Here is an 18,802-nt window from a genome sequence, read left to right as displayed (position 1 = left end):
TTAAATAATTTACAATTATTTAATGACAATATTTACAATTACATATTGAGGCAAAGTCGTGCAGGTTTTTTTGCATCTATTAAGAGATGCCCCATAAAATTGGTTTTGGGAATATTTGAGTTAGTGGATTAGAGGGGAGAAATTAATTGATGGTTGGCTTGAGGCACACAATCTTTTCCAGAAGTGGACTGTGAAGGTAAACACAACAAACTTTAAATTGTACTTAATGAACCTTTTAAATGTGAAAAGTACCTCCACAATACTGTTCAGGTTTAAAATACGCCTAACCTTGTGCCTAGAGCATGGTGAGTAAAAGTCGGTAGTTAGTCCTGTAAAAATCAGACACTTGGTTTTTGCTTCTTTTCCAAGTTGCTGAAAAAGTGATCTGCTCACTCACTTTTTCAAAAGTAGTGTTAAACCCCCACCCAGATATTTTAAAATCAAGCTGCTGTTTCTGTTATGTATCAAACTGCATTTCTATTTCTGTCTTTAGACTTTAAAAGCGAAGAATGGCTGAAAGCCTTCTCCAGTGTGTGTCTGTGCACCTTAACCGCTTAACAAAGCTGCAGACATCTTATAGCCCCGCCACCCCAGGCATCCTGACAACTTGTCGGCATGTGTTTTGCTATAAGTATTTTACATCTGTGTTTTGGCCACACCTACATCAGTGAGATAGCGCTTCTAAAAATAAAATGGGGCATAGTGAGGGTTTTTAGTGCTCTGAAAATAAGTAAGTCTTGACTAGATTAATATTGACGTTGTATCTTGGTTTTCCTAGTATGAAAAGGCAGGATCACCACTACTGTGCCATAGAAGTAACGGCAAACTTGACGAAAATATTCAAAAAATGTTTCAACATCCTCAAGTGTTCAGAAGTGCTTATTAGTCTTCTCTTGTTTCCTTTGCTGTTGCACAGACCTTGTCCTTTTGGAGTGAAAAGATGCAGGCTAATTGCTGCTTCTTCCAAAGTGTGGTTTAAATAAAGCCCATCAAAACTCTCATGTTTATTAGCAAGAAAAACGAACCTCTTCTATTAGTATATTTCTGACTTGGAAGCATTAAGTGTAGAGTTCTCTACTGCATCCCTCAGGAGCCAGTTGGGAAGATGCACCCTCAGCGGACGTGCAGTGCCAAGGGAGCTCTGCCGGGGCTGCGGGCAGAGTGGGGGTGCAGGAGGGAAACGCTTTAGGTGCAGCTGGGAAGGGGCTGCCCCAGCCCCAGCGGTACGTCTGTCACGCTTGCTTAGCAATAGATGATGATAAGCCTTATCAAAGGACCATGCTGCTGTACTGGTAGATTTCCCAGGTTGAAGGATTTTTGCCTTTGTTGTTATTTCACAGTAGTAGAGTGTAAGCTCATTAACTGAGATGCAGGCTTTCTGGTATTTGTTGCAATTATGTGGTTTTGAAATGCTCAGTCTTTGCAAATGCCCAGCCTCTACCATCACTGTATTCTGATTATAAGGTGATTCACATAAGTCATGAAATTCTTTAACATTGCTCTAGAAATTTTCAGTAAATTGTCTCCATGGTTTGTTGCAGCTCCAGGAGCACGATAACTGGCCCTGAACCTACTCGGCTATGTAACTGGTACCTTTTTAATATACATCCATTGGGAGGAGGGAGAAATTACTCCCTACTGCAGTAGGGGTTTGTTTTGCTTTTTGGCAGAAAGTATTCCTTGGAGTTTTTTATGTGTATGAAAATGAATACACTGAACACTTGCATTTCTAAGACCCAGCAAAAACATTAGCTCTCCAGTAAGGCTTGTCATACAGGTGTCTGAAATGTCAAACTGAAAGCCTGTTACGGAAGGTTTTTCTCCTTTCTTGTGGTGTTTACTAAATATCAGGGTCACCAAAGAGGTTTTTGTTCAGCCTTCTGACAAAAAAAGAACCTTGAGGGCTTTTGCATGTAGAAATAGATATTTTTGAAGTTATTTATCTGTAAAGGAAAAGGAGGCTTCATCTGAAACTTGTAACCTAAAGTGACTCTTTTTTAACTTTAGCAGTTGATTTAAAATAGCCATCATAATTATTTACTACTTCCCACTTATAGTGAATCAGTAAATCCTTACAAGACCTCTGAGACCCTGATGCATTATCAATTTACATGCTGGTATAACTGATTTTATACTGTAATAAAGTATTATTTATTTATCCTGTTTTAAGAATATTTTAATAGGGTAATTATATTGGGAGAGAATGGATAGCCTGGGGAAAGGTCATCTTAATTAGATTAGTTATTTTTGCAAGGATGCAAGTAACATGTCTGTACTGCTTCCATAATTAGAGAGGGACTCATAACATTTCAAAATCCCAGTGTTTTCTGAACCTGGCTGTTGCATAAAGACATGAAAAAAAGAGGGAGAAAAAGCTTTGGAAGTTCCTGTAGAGGAGCAAGAAAGAAACTATAAAGATTGTATCTTACAACAAGAGATGACAGTTTTCTTAAATTTAAAAGCTTTTTAAAATTCAGAAGAGTTTTTATTCAACGAGGCAGTTTGCTTTTATGACCTTTTATACTTGCTCACTAAACATCAGACTAAGTTCTTGAATATGAGAGCTTTAATCATATGCTTCCAAATGTAAATTCTCTTTACTGGACAACTGTCAGAAGAAAATTTTTTGAGCCTTAGAAACTGATACACATTCAGTCATCTCCCTCTTTGTTAACGCATGAATACCAGCGGAGACTGTTGTCAATGTGTTTTGTAGCAGGAAAGCCTCTATGAGTGGATAACTTTTCGTATTCTGTTTTTTACATGTTATTTCTGCCCTCTCAGAGTTGTGCCTTACTTGTCAGAGTCTTGAGAAAAGAGACTTTTCCTATTTTTTTATTTTCATTGATGATAATAGCTGTCTTTGAAACTGTCATTGATACTCTAATTATTGTTCATTTCTAGCTGTGTGTGCTATTGAATGCTAGGTTTTGCTTTCCCCTTAATTTTCCATGTCGTTTGTTACTTTTTCATTTTCTCTGTCATGCTCTAGCATTTTGAGATTTAAAGCAAATTCCATAAATTTTCCTTGATTTGGTGTCTTCCAGAGATGTGCAGCTTTGTCTTTCGATGAGCTGTATAGTTGCAGAGAAACACTGTGAAGATGGTTCTTGCATAGTTAAAAATTATCAGTGTGGCCCCAATACTGCTATAGTGCTGACCCATTAGGGCAAATCATTCCCATTTGTGTTCTTACACCTTCCTAGTCTTCATAGTTCTCTGAATGGGATTTTTTTTTATTTTTTTATACTGTATTGGTAAAAATAATTTCTGTACTATAGAAAAAAAAAAAAAATCATACTAGAATTGTGGCTTGCGTTGTTTCATACCACTAAAACAAAATACTTCATTTTAAAATAAGATGAAACAAATATGTGTTTACTCTCATATGCCAAGTACTCTCGAAGTTGCAAAGGCAATTTGCATTAGAATGTATCTTTTAAATGAAACAGTAAATATTTATATTTAAATAAATAGGCTGTTTACAGTGTTAACAAATATTTGATAAATAATTTAAGCATCACAGGCTATCTGTTTAAAGTAAGATAAATGTAAATGGAAATACAGAATGTCATTCATCTACCACAGTTTGTACAATACTGCAATTATGCAAGACATGTGCAGTACTTCTCAGTATTATATCTAGATTACTGATGTCTTGTTTCAGCAGAGTACTGATTGTAATCAAGGTGCTTGTTTAGTTGAGATGTTATGCCAAAATGAGTGGCTAAACTGAAACAGAGAGCTTCAAAATTTCCTTCTTGCCTTGCAGATCAGTTCTCCCCTGCAGCCTGCCCCTGTGTTCTCATTGCGTGCCACAAACCTTGCACTTCCCCGTAACCGTTCTGGGATACCTTTTGGATGAATGAATGAATGAATGAATTTTTTTAATCATTAACAAATGGCTGCGGCAGCCATCCTAAGAGGCCTTACAGCACATGCTTTTGTATTGTGGCTGAGGCTATCTTACAGTTTTCAAACAAAGCTTGCCTTTGCTAGTCAGTCTGAATGAACCTCCTGATCAATCTCTTAACAGCCCCATAATTCTCTCTGCTACGATTATACCAGTATGTTAGAGCAGCCCAGGGTTCTGCTGACTATTAGCAATATGATTCTTTGTGATTTCTCAGATATGATCAGCTCCTTGCTGAGGCAGAATGGTCCAGTGCTTGTTCAATTGAGAACTACTGATCAGTTTATAGCGGCTTGCATTGGGAAGGCTTTCTTCACAAGGGTAAAATATTAGTATCACATGAAAGCTGAGATTCCTATTTGTCCCCAATTTTTATGGCTTTGCTCTAAGTCTTTTTCATTACGATACAATGAGGGCTTTCAAAATGGTTGATCAAACACTCAGAATGATGCAGATGCTGCAAAGCAATGTACAAACAAAAAACCCCAGTATGTTTACTTGAACAAATTTAAATGCACAAAAGTATCAAAGTTCATGTTTAGATCTTGAGATGTATATAACAGATTACACAAATGGGATTTCCTTTGAGTGTTTTTTTCCACTTTTTTGCTCACCATGCAAGTCTATATTTAAGTTTAGTGTAAACTTACTCATTAACCAAGCCACAGTAAAGCCTGGCTACGCTCCCACCCTGGGTAATTATTTTGTTATTTATTAGACTAATAACTTTTTGGCATGTTAAATTGTGTGCACTCAGAACTCACCTAGTTAAGGTTGCAACAAGGATTGACCTCCATTGACAAGATTAAATTGAAGTTATTTTCTCTTAGAGCTTAGCAGGTGGAGTATTTGTGTTGTCAGCAAACAGGACTTTATCCTCTTTCCCTTGGGCATTATCTCAAATGCAGTGTCAGAATGTCAGATGGATTTATTTTAATATTTTTTTCTCCAATTTTTATTTTTAATATTTCTTCTATCACCTTTCAGCTGTCACACTCAATGATTTCCTTGGAAGGAAATTGCCCCAAAGAAGCCACTGTATAACAGCTCTGCTTAAATGCTGATCTTTTTCAGTAGTATTTTTGAGCTGTATATTTTACCTGATGTTTAATCCTTAGAATTTGCAGGACTGTCTTAAATATGTTATTTTTGTAGGCTTTTCATTTTCAAAAAAAAAAAAAAAAAAAGACCCAAAAAACAAATCCAACAAACCAACCCACTCCCCCACGCCCCAACCCCAACTGAAACAGAAAAAAACCCTTAGGAAATTATTAATTATCTGTAATACCATAAGGACTACTCTATGCTCCAATTTGTTTTAACATCCCCAACCCCCCATATTATTGTGTATATGCTTGTAGAATTGAAAAGAGAAAATACAGACTCAGACCAACAAATCAGTGAATACTAAATCAACCAAAGAAACATTCAGTCCTAAATACCATTAATTGTCAAATGAATGGTTTAATTTATTTAGAATATAGGAGATTTTAATACTTGGCTAGCCTTGCCACTCACAGAACATGATGGAGGAGGATGTGTACTAATTAACTCTTTGGAAAAGGAAATAAACCACTGAATGAAAGGAAGTAAAATTATTTTAGAGGTTATTTCAATGTATATTCTTACATGCTTATTTGAACTTTTTCCATTTTTCCTACCATGTCTAAAATATTACAAAACCCATGGGCCAGGTAAATTTATGCCCTTGAAATCATTAAGTCTGTATGTGAATTACTGTAGAAATTATTCTGGTTTGTAACTTAAACTCAGTTAAAAAAGATCAGTATGTTGCTACATATTGTAGTGCAGAATCTCTAACCCCCAAAGGTGTTCACCTTTGACATAAAGTCTAATATTTAAGTACAACTTCTGTGTTAAAACTTGGAGTTAGGTGTTGTGAATACTTTCAACACTGGTCTTTAATAAGAAAACAAAAAAACCACCCCCCTCTTATTTCTCTGTGACCATCCTGAGAAGACTTACAAAGCCAAGAAACATCATGGAAACAACAGAATGGCTTATCTGCAGCTCTGGCAGTTGTGGAGGCAATGCCATGTTCAACAGACTGAAAGGAAAACAAACCCATGTCTTTAAGGACAAGAATACAAGTGGTTTGGAAATGAGATGAAACAGTCACACTCACTCTGCTGGAACATAGCTGGCCAGGGGGTGTGAAGAGAGAGGTGGCTGGTGAGAAAGAAGCATGAAATATATAACCTTATTTATCACTGTACTGCCAGGGGGTGTAATATCAGCCTTTCTTCCACACTTAGATACTATCTAATACATCACGGAAAACCTACACAGATTACTTCTTCCTTGCTTGGAATTGGAATAGAATTGCAGTTTACAACAGTCATTAGTGCATGGCTTAATGTTGGAAGGAGTATTCAATTTCTTTCTAAGATGGGAAATATGAGTTGGCCTTTCAAGTCTTCTGCCAGCTGTCTCTGGCTTTTACTGAAAGGGTAAACTGAAAAAGCTGCTGTCTCATGTGGGTGGCAGGCATGCAGTGCAGTTAACGATCCATGATAAACCTGGATAATAAACAGAGTAGGAGAAGATTTCTCCCAAATAGAATGAGAACTTATATTTCTTGGAAATTACCATGTTTCTCCATCCTTTTGGTTTTGGTATGAGAAGAATCAAATCTAGAACAGTCACAATCACCCAAATGGTATAGAGAAGGGTAACATCTATGGGGGTGTTCAATCATTATACTAATTTTTGGAATTGCTTAATGAAACTACAGCTTAACACAAATGATCTCTCTACGCTTTTTGGTTTGGTCCCCCCCATCCCGTCCCCACCCCCCCCCCCACGTGGCTCCTGGAGGCAGAGGAGGGAAAAAATAAAGACTATTTTGTTTTTTTCCAAAACTTTAGGATTCATTATCTGTATATACTCATGAGATGTATGCAGCAGATTATTTGCCTGATCTCAGTATAAACCAATTAAAGTAAAATAACTTTAAGGTCAAATGTTTAATCACATCAATTAATTTCTGTTAAATTGATTTTCAAATACTGATGTGTTTCAATCTTTCTTATATGTGAGTAATAGTATGTGGAACAATGAATTTGTCTGAGTATTTCTGTCATACACAGAAGGTCCTCAAAATCTAGCTCATATACAGGGACTTCTATTGCATTCTACTTTCATCTAAAATCCTGTTTTAGCTTTGTAAATGGTATAATATATTTATCCTTTTACAGGCTGTACAGGTATATCTATGATATGTGAATGCTTAGATTCATGTCTAATTATTATATTGATTTACTCTCAAATGGATAGTTAGGGCAGAGACTCATATTTAAATCAGAGTCTTCAAAGACACTAAACTTTTTAGTCTCTTTCAATTACGAAACTCATCACAAAATTTTGCCAAGGGTTAAGGTTATTTAAGAGGTTCAAAAGTAGTCTTCACTGTTTGTTGCCTTCAAAGCTTGATAGGATATCTGGTTAAACTAGGTCATAAAGAAATCAATAATTTTATCTAAATTGCTTTTGCTTATCTTGTTATAGTTCTATACAAAATAGGCAGAATACTCTTTAGGAATCTGTACAGGCAGACAATAATTTCTTGTTCAAAATAAGTCACGGCTAAGTTTAGATGTCCTTATTAAAGTATGCATATTTTTACAATAGCTACTATGATGTGCATTTGTAAAATTCAGCAGAAAGAAAATATTTTGCTTTAGAAAATGTCAGTCAGTACACATTTGGTAAGCAACAACAGCTGTAGTTAATATTGTTATGAAGTAAAAACACCTTTAGTTTGTCAAGACCTAAGTTCAGCACTGATAGCAGTACTTAAACTGATGGAAATAAGCTAAACAGGGAGATCATCATTAAATATTATCCATGGAATTATTTAATTCTAGACAGCTTTGTATTAAGAATAGTGCATACGTTGCTTTTGTTCCAGGTGTTTGCTGAGCTGCCCTTATCGTTTTCAGGGCAGCCAGAGATCTGAGGTAATATGTGGTTTTCTTGATGTATTGATAAATCTGGTTTCAGAAATGTGCCTGCACTAGCAGTATAGAGGGAATCTGAGAGATGACAAAAATATCTTGTTCTTCTATTCTAGATGGAGATACGTGTAAATGTTAATCAATGGATTGATAGATATGTTAAAATATTCAAACGTCACGTTTTTACGCTGAATGTGAATTCTGAATACTGAATGTGGGTTTCTGTTGCAGTATGAATACTTCAATGCTGTGCTCATAAATGAACGAGATGAAGAAGGAAACTATTTGGAGCTGGGAAAGGAGTTCATTCTGGTGCCAAATGACCACTTCAACAACTTGCCAGTGAACATCAGTCTGAGTGATGTCCAAGTACCAACCAATATGTACAATAAGGGTAAGCTGTTTTATTTCATCATTCTACTGGGGCCAAACATAAGAACTTTAAAATGCACCTGTTGGTTACCTATATGTTGTATGTGTTTTCCAGTTTGCGATTTAACTGAAAAGAAGCATGGAAGAATGCTTAAAGTATGACAGTTCTGTAATATCTTTTGTTCTGTGGCAATTCAGCAATTTAATTTGGTCAATGAATTGCATATTAGACTTGCGTGAATTCTGCCATACAATATGGCAGATTATGTTTATTCTTATGATTTATTTTCTGGAATCTCCAGATCAGCTGAACAGATCTTGCATTGTCTTACATCACTTACAACTTACATTCTGTCTTTGCTGAGAGCTAGAAATGTCTTTGAAAGATACAGGGTAGATGGGAGGGGAATGTTTTATTAGATTTATTCTCTCAAGCTTCTGGGAATAATTCTAGCTGTATATGACTGTACACACAGCTGCTGTGAGTTTCCAGACAATATTTAGGGGGAATAAACTACATTAAAATTTCTACTCCCCTGACTATTTGTCATAGGTGCTGGATAGCACATGGCATTAATAGCTGTGTTAGGAGTGATGGACTTAGGTCTGAAAATTTGGAATATAAGCTGAACTCAGGTACCAGTTTACTCATTTTCCCTTTGCCACATCCATTTGATCAGACAGCAGAAGTTTGTAGTTTTACTGTGCTTAAGCAGCAGCCACCTATTTCTTTTTCCCAAGCCAGTAATAAAACAAAATTTAAGAAGGAAAGCGCCAAAGTTTCTGAAAAATGTCTACAGTATATTTGTCATTGGTCTGTAGAGAGCTGCCTAATCTCGTTATCTGGCTCCTCTTCCTTGTTTTAACTGTAATAAAGACAGCTAAAAATACGTTAAATACTTTCCTCGTGATACATTCCAGGCTAGCAATTGTCGTAATTCATGCAAGGATACTGTATAATCACAAACGGAACGAGAATTAATTTGGATTGGTTGGACTGGTAAGAGAAGCAATTGATATGACAGCTTCTCTTCAAAGTTATGATTCAGACTGAGAATTTTGAGAAGTCGAAAATTGTACAGTGCTGTCTTAAATTAGGGATTACAAAGTAACAAAGCTTCTTAGAGAGTATTTGAAAGGTTGTGAAATGATTAATATGGGATATTTTGAAGAGATTTGGAAAATGCTTAAAGCTTCTAAAGCTACCAAACCATTTTTTTTTGTGCAAGTGCTAATATTTATTTAACTGAGCCTGACTATAAATTCATTCATTCCAGAACTGCTAAGGAGGAAAATAAGGAAAAAAAAAAAAAAAAAAAAGTCAGGCAATCCTGTTTTTCTGGAGAAGCAAACTAACCTGAGTAGTTAGGAGAGCTGGAAAACTAAAGGAGCTTCAGCTGCATGATATGTAGTACTGCTGTGTATAGGATACATTTTTCTATGCTGATTAATTACAGGTAAAGCCAAAGTCAAAGGGCTTGTTGCATCTCCTTTTGGCCTCTAATACAGGCACTGCCTGTAGAGATGGGGGAGATAGAGCTCTGTCATGATTCCTGTTTCTACTTTGTCTAATTCAAACCAGCCAAAATCATCACTTCATGCAGCTGCAGAAAAACATTTTTTTTTATCATTTAAATGTCTTCCAACTGCCAAAATCTGGTTTGTTGCTGACATTTTTGTTACACATGGATATGATAGTCTCGGCTTGGAGACTGACAATGTCTGGAAATGTTACTCTTACCAAGAAGAGGCATGTATACTTCTATTTTTTTGTTGCCTGTTTCTTCAGTTCTGTAATGCAGAGGGGTGATAAGTTAATTAAATCCTAGCCTGAGGGTAGAGGCAGTAGATATTGATAGGTTTACAACTAAGTGTCTTCACACCATATCTCTAGAAAATGCCTGTTGTTCATTTCCAGGTTATGTTTTATTTTATTGAATTACTAGGCAAAACCACAGCCCAAACTCAGTTGAAAACAGGCAAGTATGGTCGTTGAATATTTAGACACAGGACTCTCAAGTCAGCATAGAAAAAGGAACTTTTTATTTGTAAGCTTATTCTAAGGTTTTTCCTTCATTTTGTTTTTTTTGCAGTTGTAGAGATATTGATAATTTGCAATGGGTTCAGAGGAGAGTCACAGCACTTGTGAAAGGGTCGAAAAATATGCCTTAGACTGAAATACTGCAGGAGCTCAGTCCATTTAGTTTATTAAAGACATGATTAAAGGATTAATTAGTTGTTGTCTAGTTAATTGCTAATACTAGGCTCTATAATCTGGTTATGAAAGGTTTAAAAACATCCAGTGCCTGAAACTGGGTTCCATTATTTTACATATTGCACAAATACAGGCTCAGTTAAAGCATTTTTTTTTTTTTTCTGGTGGTTTTTTTGGTCGTTAGGGGTTTTTTGGTTTGTTTTTCAATGAAGATAGTTAATGGTCTATTAGAAGGGTGTTGTCCTGTGTCTTTCCCCCCAGGCCCCTAATCCAGAGCAGGTTGTGTTGGTTGTGTGTGTTTGGTGTTTTGTGGGTTTTTTTGTTTTTGTTTTAACGTAGCCTAGAATTACTTTTTGGGAAAACCTTTGGCCTGGTCAGCTTGCATATGATCATAATGATCCCTCCCAGCTGTGGAATTGCTGAAGTCAATGAAATTGGCTTAAAAATCACGCGACACAAATGCACTGCTGTTCTTCATGTATCTTCTGGCTCTTCCAGCCTCTGTGTAGAAGAGCTTAAAAATGATGATGATCACAACAGGACTAAATACTTTCCATTTTAAGGAAACCATCCAGTTTAGAACCTGAAAATAAAAAGCAAAAGCAAATTTTGTGACATTTATGATGAAATAAAGAAAGATGAAACACCATAAATATAAAAACTATATTAAAATTTAACATTGAATATTTTTGTAAAGGAAAAAGGAAGAGACCCAATAAAAAAGGCTGCCAATCTAATTTATAAACATACGTGTAACTCTAGTGCTGCCTTTGAGTACAGATTGCATGCATCTATTATAAATGTAGAAGGAAGAGTGCAAATTAGTAAATTTAATAAAGAATCACAGTTCAACATTTACAGTATTCTTGATCAGCATTTTAAAATATAAAGAGCTGGTCTGGTTATTGATGTGCTTTTATACTTTTCATTCCCATCTACTGCAAAACCCTTGTCCCCTAGTTTCTCCATATCTTACAGTGCTTGTCAATTAATATTAAAAATAGAAGAGTTACTGATCTTTGGACAATAAAGCCTATGGGGCTCAGAAAACAGTATTTTGTCATTCTGATAATGTTCACATACTGAAGGAATTTAAATAAAATTATGGGATGATTGTGCTTTACAGATAAGTGTGCTTATCTGTCTGTCAATACAGAGAGACCTCTGTCAGCTCTAGGCCATTTCACAGCAAGGCTGGGGGTCCATTTAAACTGCAGAACATTCTGATGGAATTGGCCTCCTTAATTTTTCCTGAAAATGACTGCTTATGATGTTTTGCTTTTGAAATGTTTAAGTACACATCGGGATTCTAAATCTGTCAGTGCATTCTGTTTCTTCTCCTTAAGCACAAAGTATTTTCATTGCCTACAGCTACAGGATTTGCAAGGCAGTATCCTTTTAAACAATGAATAAATAACTATGATTAAGTAAGAATTTCTGTGGTAACTGTCTTAGCAAGCAGTAGCTCTTTCTTCTATCCACAAATTTGGTAACTGGCAATTATCAACTGTCTACAGATTTCTGATAGAAAATAGGGGAAAGGGTCTTAGTAAATTAATCATATGGGTATATTCACAGATGAAAAAAGGGAACAAGAAGGTTACTTTTTTTTTCCATATTAAAAGGAAAGTGTAGTTTTGGAAAGTACAGAATCAATCTGAATGCAGTTTGGACAATGCAGTACCAAGGCAGAAGTCCAGGTGTGAGAACAAGCCTGTGTAAGGCACTGTTTAATTCGGTTGCTGTTGTCTTTTTTTTTAGTAAAGCTCATTTACATGGATTATATATCAGCACCAAAGTCAGTTTTCATATCTCTTTTTCTCTCTCTCTCCTGTTAATTCAGAATGTGAGTGATTTGGGACTCACTACTCTGAAACACGTCTTGCATGTGTACTTCCGTAGGTATACCTTCCAAAGATACCAAAGATACTCAGATATTTCTTTCTACACATCAATTGATACATTTTAAACAGCTATTGTGGAAGAGATTGATAATAATGAAAAATGAGTCATGATTAACATAGTTTCAACATTTGCTTTATTACTCTCTGAGATGCTGGTAGTATATTTAGAAGAGCCTAGGAATGTGACATATAATTAAAAAAAAAGGCATCGGAATGTGGGCTAGGCTTTCTGGCAACTATCCATAGAGAACATGGTTTCTGGCAGTAGGATTGCCACTGGGAAAAAGCAGGATTCTATAATGGATTTATGTACACTAGAAGATGATAAAAGAAGGCTTCAGAACATTCAAATCTGATCTTGCAGATGCTGACAGCTGATGAAAGTAAAAAAGAGAGTAGCATTTTACCTTTTGTTAGTATAAGACTGCCTACAGTCTGACTTAAAATTCTACATTATTTGTCCAAAGTACATGAGCTGAAGAAGCTGTTCCAGTTTTATTTTTCTAAGTCTGTGTCACCTCATATTTACCTGTAGTTGTGGACAGTGATAACGTGTTTTCTGCTATTGAGTTTACACTCAGCATTTTTTCAAGTACTTGGAAGAGGCTTGTGAATACTTGGCTAAATATGGATTTCACAGGAATGTAGATAAAAACCAAAGCCAGGGTGAGGGTGAATGTGTCTTGGTGACATACACTTGGAAAACTCTAAAATACGATACCTGTTGAAAAGTGAAGCATAGCATAGTACAGTACCAGAAGTGACACACAGCAGGATCTCATCTGCTTACGTTAGCGTTGCATAAAATCTAGGAAATTCAAGAGGATGTTGTAAATACATCATCTCAGTATCAACTGAAAACAAGTCCTGTTTTTGAGCTTTTGCAGTCAGTCTTTGTTTATATGATAAGGTAAACTTTACATTTGTAGTTTGCAGAAAGAGGAAAAGCCCAGGTTGTCTGATTTTAATATTACAGAAACTTCTAGATGCAAACACTTCTCCTTGCCTTTTAAACTGTCTTTGTATTGTACCTTTCCGGGGGTTTTTTATTAGATCCTCCAGATTGTGGGCTTCTGTATTTTGCACATTTTACTCTCTCATTCTCCTAGTGTTCTTAGTCATTAAAAGTGTTAGATTTATTCACTAACTGACATACTTGACAGACTAATTTAAATGGCACTAAATTCTCCTTTATCAAGTACTGGTGCAAACTAGAGGGTTAGACTACTTGAAGTCAACAACATTATTGTTGCAAAATCAGTATTAGGCTGCAGTTGCCTCTTCCATCCCTAGGAAAGCAAGCAGGCAGCTACTTGGATACATCACAGCAGGTACTTACTGATCTGGAAGACTTCTTAATCCTTTTCCATTTCTGGAGAATTATTCAGTGTGGAATATTTCTGGGACTTGAACTTGCACAACATTTCCAGAATAACTGTAAAGTGTAAGGATTCATAGTGATTTGCGGGGACAGTTGATGCACTACATGTTTTCTCAAAAAGTGTCAAGTCTTTTCTTTAACTACCCTTTGCTGTTACCAAAAATGAAGTAGTTAGAATTTGGGATTTTAAGAAATTACATATCTACAGGCTCTGGTTGAGAATTAAGGGTAGGTAGTAGGATTCTTAGATACATACCTCTATAATTTGATTGCCTTGAATAATTGTGGTTTTTACATTGGTAAACAATATCTCACTCAGACCTCTAGATACAAATGAATACAATGAAAAATGAAGTGATGCAGGCCTTTTACAGTAGAAACAATAACCAAACTAAATAGGTTCTAATCACAGCTGGATGCAAGAAAACAGTCTACTGAATCTCTGTTTAGAGTAAATGTGCTAAGTGTAATCATTTTTTCACTGTAAGAAATTTAGTGCTAAAGAGACACTCCTGCGCCTGAGAGCTTTTTCAAGTATAAAACCATTATTTATTTCTAAAGACTTTGTCTCATAATCTTCATTGTAGCTCTGCCTCCATTTTGGTCTGGACTAAAATATTGCACACACAAAGAAAACCTTTCTAAATGTGCCTAAAGAAATAAAAATGCCTTTTATAATGAGGTCAGTTTTACTTTCTTAGTTGGGTACCTGCTGCCTCCATTTCCTATCTTGACATTCCCAGGAAGGCCCAAAGAATGCATGTGGTTATGCAGGAGTATTTTTGTGCTAAATCTTACGTGAACTTACATCATTCTGTCCTCACACTATTTAATCTGTTCCCATTTAGGCCTGTACCAACACCTTGACAACTGCACATTGTGTTCCTTTTCTCATTGCAGTTTTTTCCCCTGCTTACTGAAAAACACTTTCTCCTGGTCTCAGTCCTGAACTTAGATCTCCATTCTCCATATGAGCTAGTAGTTCTTGCTTGATCTCCTTTGTGCTTATGATTATGACAAGGTTTTTCTGTACCTTTGCTAAGAAATTACTGTGCTCTGCCACTTATGCTTGCTGGGCATTATTGTCCCATTCAAACCAGCTGTCATAAGCTGTTCTGTATGCTTTTCCTGAAACTGGTTTGGTAAAAGGAGCTGGATCAGCATTTTTCCTAGCAGAGTGCTTGAAAATAGAATTATTTTGACAGAACTAGGGTGAGGGTGACTGTATGTGAATCTGTCTGCCACCTCTGAGCAGTAGTCTCTGAGGTGGTGGAGGACATAGGCATGTGCCAATAGAGGTAGATTGGGAAAGGAGAATAATCTCTTTACTAGGATTAGATCAGATGCAGCTTGAGCAACATGTCTGGTTTTGCCCTCCCCTCCCCCCCCACCCCCCCAAAAAAAAAAAAAAAAAAGAAAAAAGAGAGGAAAAATAATTTCTTTTGGCAATAGAAAGGAAGTAGGCTTACATAAGTTGACTTAAACTAATGGGAGTTTTTTCCTTTGTTGTCATTTCTAGCTTACTGTATTTATAATCTTGTTTTACTTGCCGAGTTCTATAATGGAGGAATATTTCCTGGAGGATAAACCTTCAGCCTGCTAACACAGCTGACAGTGGAATTAAGTGCATTCTACAGCTTTGCAAGACTTAGTTATCTATTGATTTTTTTGTATTTATTAAGAAGTCATTAAGCAAAGAGTCCAAACTTGCTGCCAGCAAAACCAACAGATTTTCAATTTCAAAATGCTCGTAATTATTTTAGATGTATTTTTATTTTCATCACTAGTGGATGTCAGAGGAAAAGACATATAGGCACATCTATGCTACATGGTAGAGACTTGAGCAGTCTGTTCTTACCCCAAAGGATGTTGACATATATGCACGATTTGCAGGGAGTATTGCATGGAAATGTGGATGCAAGATAGTTTTGTGACCGTGGTTCTGCAACTGAATAATTAAGTCCTCGATCAGAAGAATTTTAATTATTTAGGTGCAGCACAAGGTTAATGTCTCTGTTTTGCTTCCCATCCAGAGATAGCTAGGCTGCCACTTTGCACGGTCTTCCATTTGTACGACATGATGTACAGCTTTTGAGACATGATATTTTTGTATGCCAGTATTTCAGTGCTTGCTTGTTTTCCCATGGTTTCTTTCCAGTGGGATTCCACTGCATAGCCTGAGGCACGGTTTCTCACTTTAAACTCTGTGACTATTGAAGAGTTTTAGACCTGGCTTGGCAATCTGGTGCTCTGCAGCACAGCACAAAGTGCATGCCTCCTCCCCACAGTTATGTTCCATTGATTTCCATGGTCTTAAAATTTAATGCTGGCTGAACTGTTGTGCTCTGTGTGGGGAGATTGAAACCTATGCTTCAAAGTTCTGTGGAACTGACATGCACACCTTTTAGCTTGGGCTTTTTGCACTTTGCTCCTAGTAAAGTCCTGGCATGAATATCACATAAATACTTAAATGCCAGTCATTCTAGATGCACACAAGCAGAAGCACCATGCTGGTACAAATGAATAGGCTTGTTCTCAACAGTCTCAGTTTTGGAATTTTTTCTTCCTAATTTGATTTACAATGATGTCTCTTCAAATTAGTTTAAGCAGGGAAATGTCTACTCTTAGCTTGGACGAATTCTTAGACTCTGTAAAAAAATTGATTTACTGTCTGAAATGCCCAAGTTGAAATGTTGATTGCGATGTGGAAAATCAGGATGTAGTACGTAAAGCACAAAAAGAGCATATTAACATGACCACATACAGTAAAGCCTACGATAATAACTATCTTCCATAAATGACTTTCTGATTTAGGAAGGCACTTTGAAGCACCTTCCTGCTTTCCTACTTGTTGCTCAAGCTGAATTAAAATACCAGTGTCTGGGCATGTGCAGATAGTTATTCAAATGCATTTTCATTTTTTAAAACTTGATATTAATAACTGACGCATCTAAAAGGTGATAGACTCTGCTTCAGGGAGGAAGTATGCTCTATGCAGGAAGAAGAAAATACGTTAGAATCAATTACTGATTGTAAGACTGATATGTCAAAATAAAGCATAAAATTTCCTCAAAAGTTACTTTCCAGCATGCATTTATAACGAGGAATAGGGCTTATACTTATTGAACCTTGTTTCAACTTTTTCCTTATATGAGTACTTTTTAAATTAAGGAAGTTACATGGACTTTTAGCACAATGCTTACACTCATTTCTTTTCAATGTTGACATTATTTATACTGAATACATTTCTCAGTATTTTCCTACAACTTTGTCTCACATTTCATAATGTCTACTTGTATAAAAGACTGAGTTTTCTTATCCTTTGTTACACCAAGCAAGTTATATTTCATCGTACAGCCACATGATTTGGAAATACATTTTGGGATCACAGTCATGTTTTTATGAGTTTTGTAACTGACCAAATCTTCATTCCCTGTGATAATGTATTTGAGAGGGGAGCAGGTGAACAGTATAGTTTAAATCAAATAATCATAAATGACTTAAAAAAATATCTTTCTTTAATAATAGTTCCGTCCTTCCTACCATTGACATTAGACCGATACATTCTGCTGTTCGGTGGTTTGGCACTAGGAAGGATTTTTTTCTTACTATCGGATTGGCTGGTCTTCAGCTAATACCTACCAGCAGCTCAGAGACTGGTTAACTTATGAAATCTCTGCTACCATCAGTTGGCAGGTGACTTAGTAAATTACTTTTATGTATTTACATCATAGGAAATACAGGTAGGTTACAGGGAAGATTTTTTTTTTTAAGGAAGCTGGAGAATAGTGTGAGTCTGGTTAAGTGAAAAATTAATTTCTCCAAATGCTTTTTGTTTGAGGTGTTTAAAAATAACAAAGGATAAAAAAAAATATATATGACATCGTATTGCAGATTGTCAGATATCTATCCAGGTATATTAGATAACGAAGCCGTAGCCTTCATGCAAGATGTTACCGTGTCTTTAGTGACAGAGCAGAAGAACAAGATAGAAAATGTAATTTGATGTTCAGTGTTATACAGTACAAGAGTTAATCTGCTGCTTTGAAAAATAAAAGCAATAATACAAATTTCAACTTAGAGAAGTCTGTCTGACTGTCTTCCATCTGTTCTTTCCATCGTCATACTGTGGTATAGCTGCTGTTCTGGTGGTTTTGAAGTACAGGAAGGGATTTTATCAGTGGTTTTCATAACTGCAGAGTTTTTTTGTGATGGATGCTGAAGTCCATGAATATTTTCAAGCATTTCTGTCAACAGGAGATATGGTTTATGTCAACTCAACTAACAAACATAAGGCACGCAATATGTTGCCGAGAGTCTCAAGCTGTGTCATCAGCATTTAAAAAAAATGGTTAATGAATTAAAATAGATTTAAAAGTTCAATAATATGTAAAAAGATAAAGAAGTCTTCATTAATAATTATCTCAATTATTTTTTCTGAAATTAATACCACACTGAGACTGATTCCATACCATTGGACTTGAAATACACTCAAGTATTAGCAACTGTTTTGACTCTCTAACAGTGATCACCCTGACTAAATATGGATTTATAAAAGTGATTAAAAAGTATCTTACAAATCTTGGAGTACATTTGGACTTCACTCATTTCAGAGACAAGATGACTATAAATATCCTATATTTTCTGATGGATTCCAGTTCAGTTTTTGTTACTGCTCTCATTATTTTCACAATTCAGTTGCTTTCCATGTGGAAAGCCTATATTTAGCTTTCTTCCATGACCTAGTATATTTGATTTGGTCTTTGTTTACAGGCTTGTGATACTTTTCTGCAGAAATAGGCTTTACCTCTTTCTCTTATAGCTTTGCTTATGATGTGATTAGTTGCAGCATCTGTAGGCCTTTTGTGCTTCTCTTTGTCTGTCTTGTTACTTATCATTTACTAGTTGTTGAAAGTGTAGATTTTTATCATGTGACTTAATTTTTGTTTAAAAGCTTTGTGTTATTATTATTTATATTACTGTGGAAAGCCGGCAATCAATTATTTGTGTGCTATTATATGATTTTCTGGGTTGTAGATC

General features: G+C 35.9%; 1 protein-coding gene across 5 annotated transcripts in view; it reads left to right on the top strand.

The window, feature by feature from the left end:
• The window catches only part of CACNA2D3 (calcium voltage-gated channel auxiliary subunit alpha2delta 3), a 468,802-nt gene that overhangs the window by 171,840 nt on the left and 278,160 nt on the right, over positions 1-18,802 (top strand). For all 5 annotated transcript variants that reach the window (XR_008821687.1, XR_008821689.1, XR_008821688.1 and 2 more), the window contains one exon: positions 8,122-8,284. Coding sequence is in view for 2 of the 5 variants with exons in the window: in XM_056337957.1 (XP_056193932.1) it covers positions 8,122-8,284 (163 nt within the window). In the remaining 3 variants the exon portion in view is untranslated. The remainder of the gene's footprint in view (positions 1-8,121; positions 8,285-18,802) is intronic.

The sequence above is a fragment of the Falco biarmicus genome, chromosome 4, assembly GCF_023638135.1.
Source record: "Falco biarmicus isolate bFalBia1 chromosome 4, bFalBia1.pri, whole genome shotgun sequence".
Lineage (NCBI taxonomy): Eukaryota > Metazoa > Chordata > Aves > Falconiformes > Falconidae > Falco > Falco biarmicus.
The sequence above is the reverse complement of the archived record's forward strand: the minus strand, read 5'-3'. Positions and strand labels throughout refer to the sequence as shown.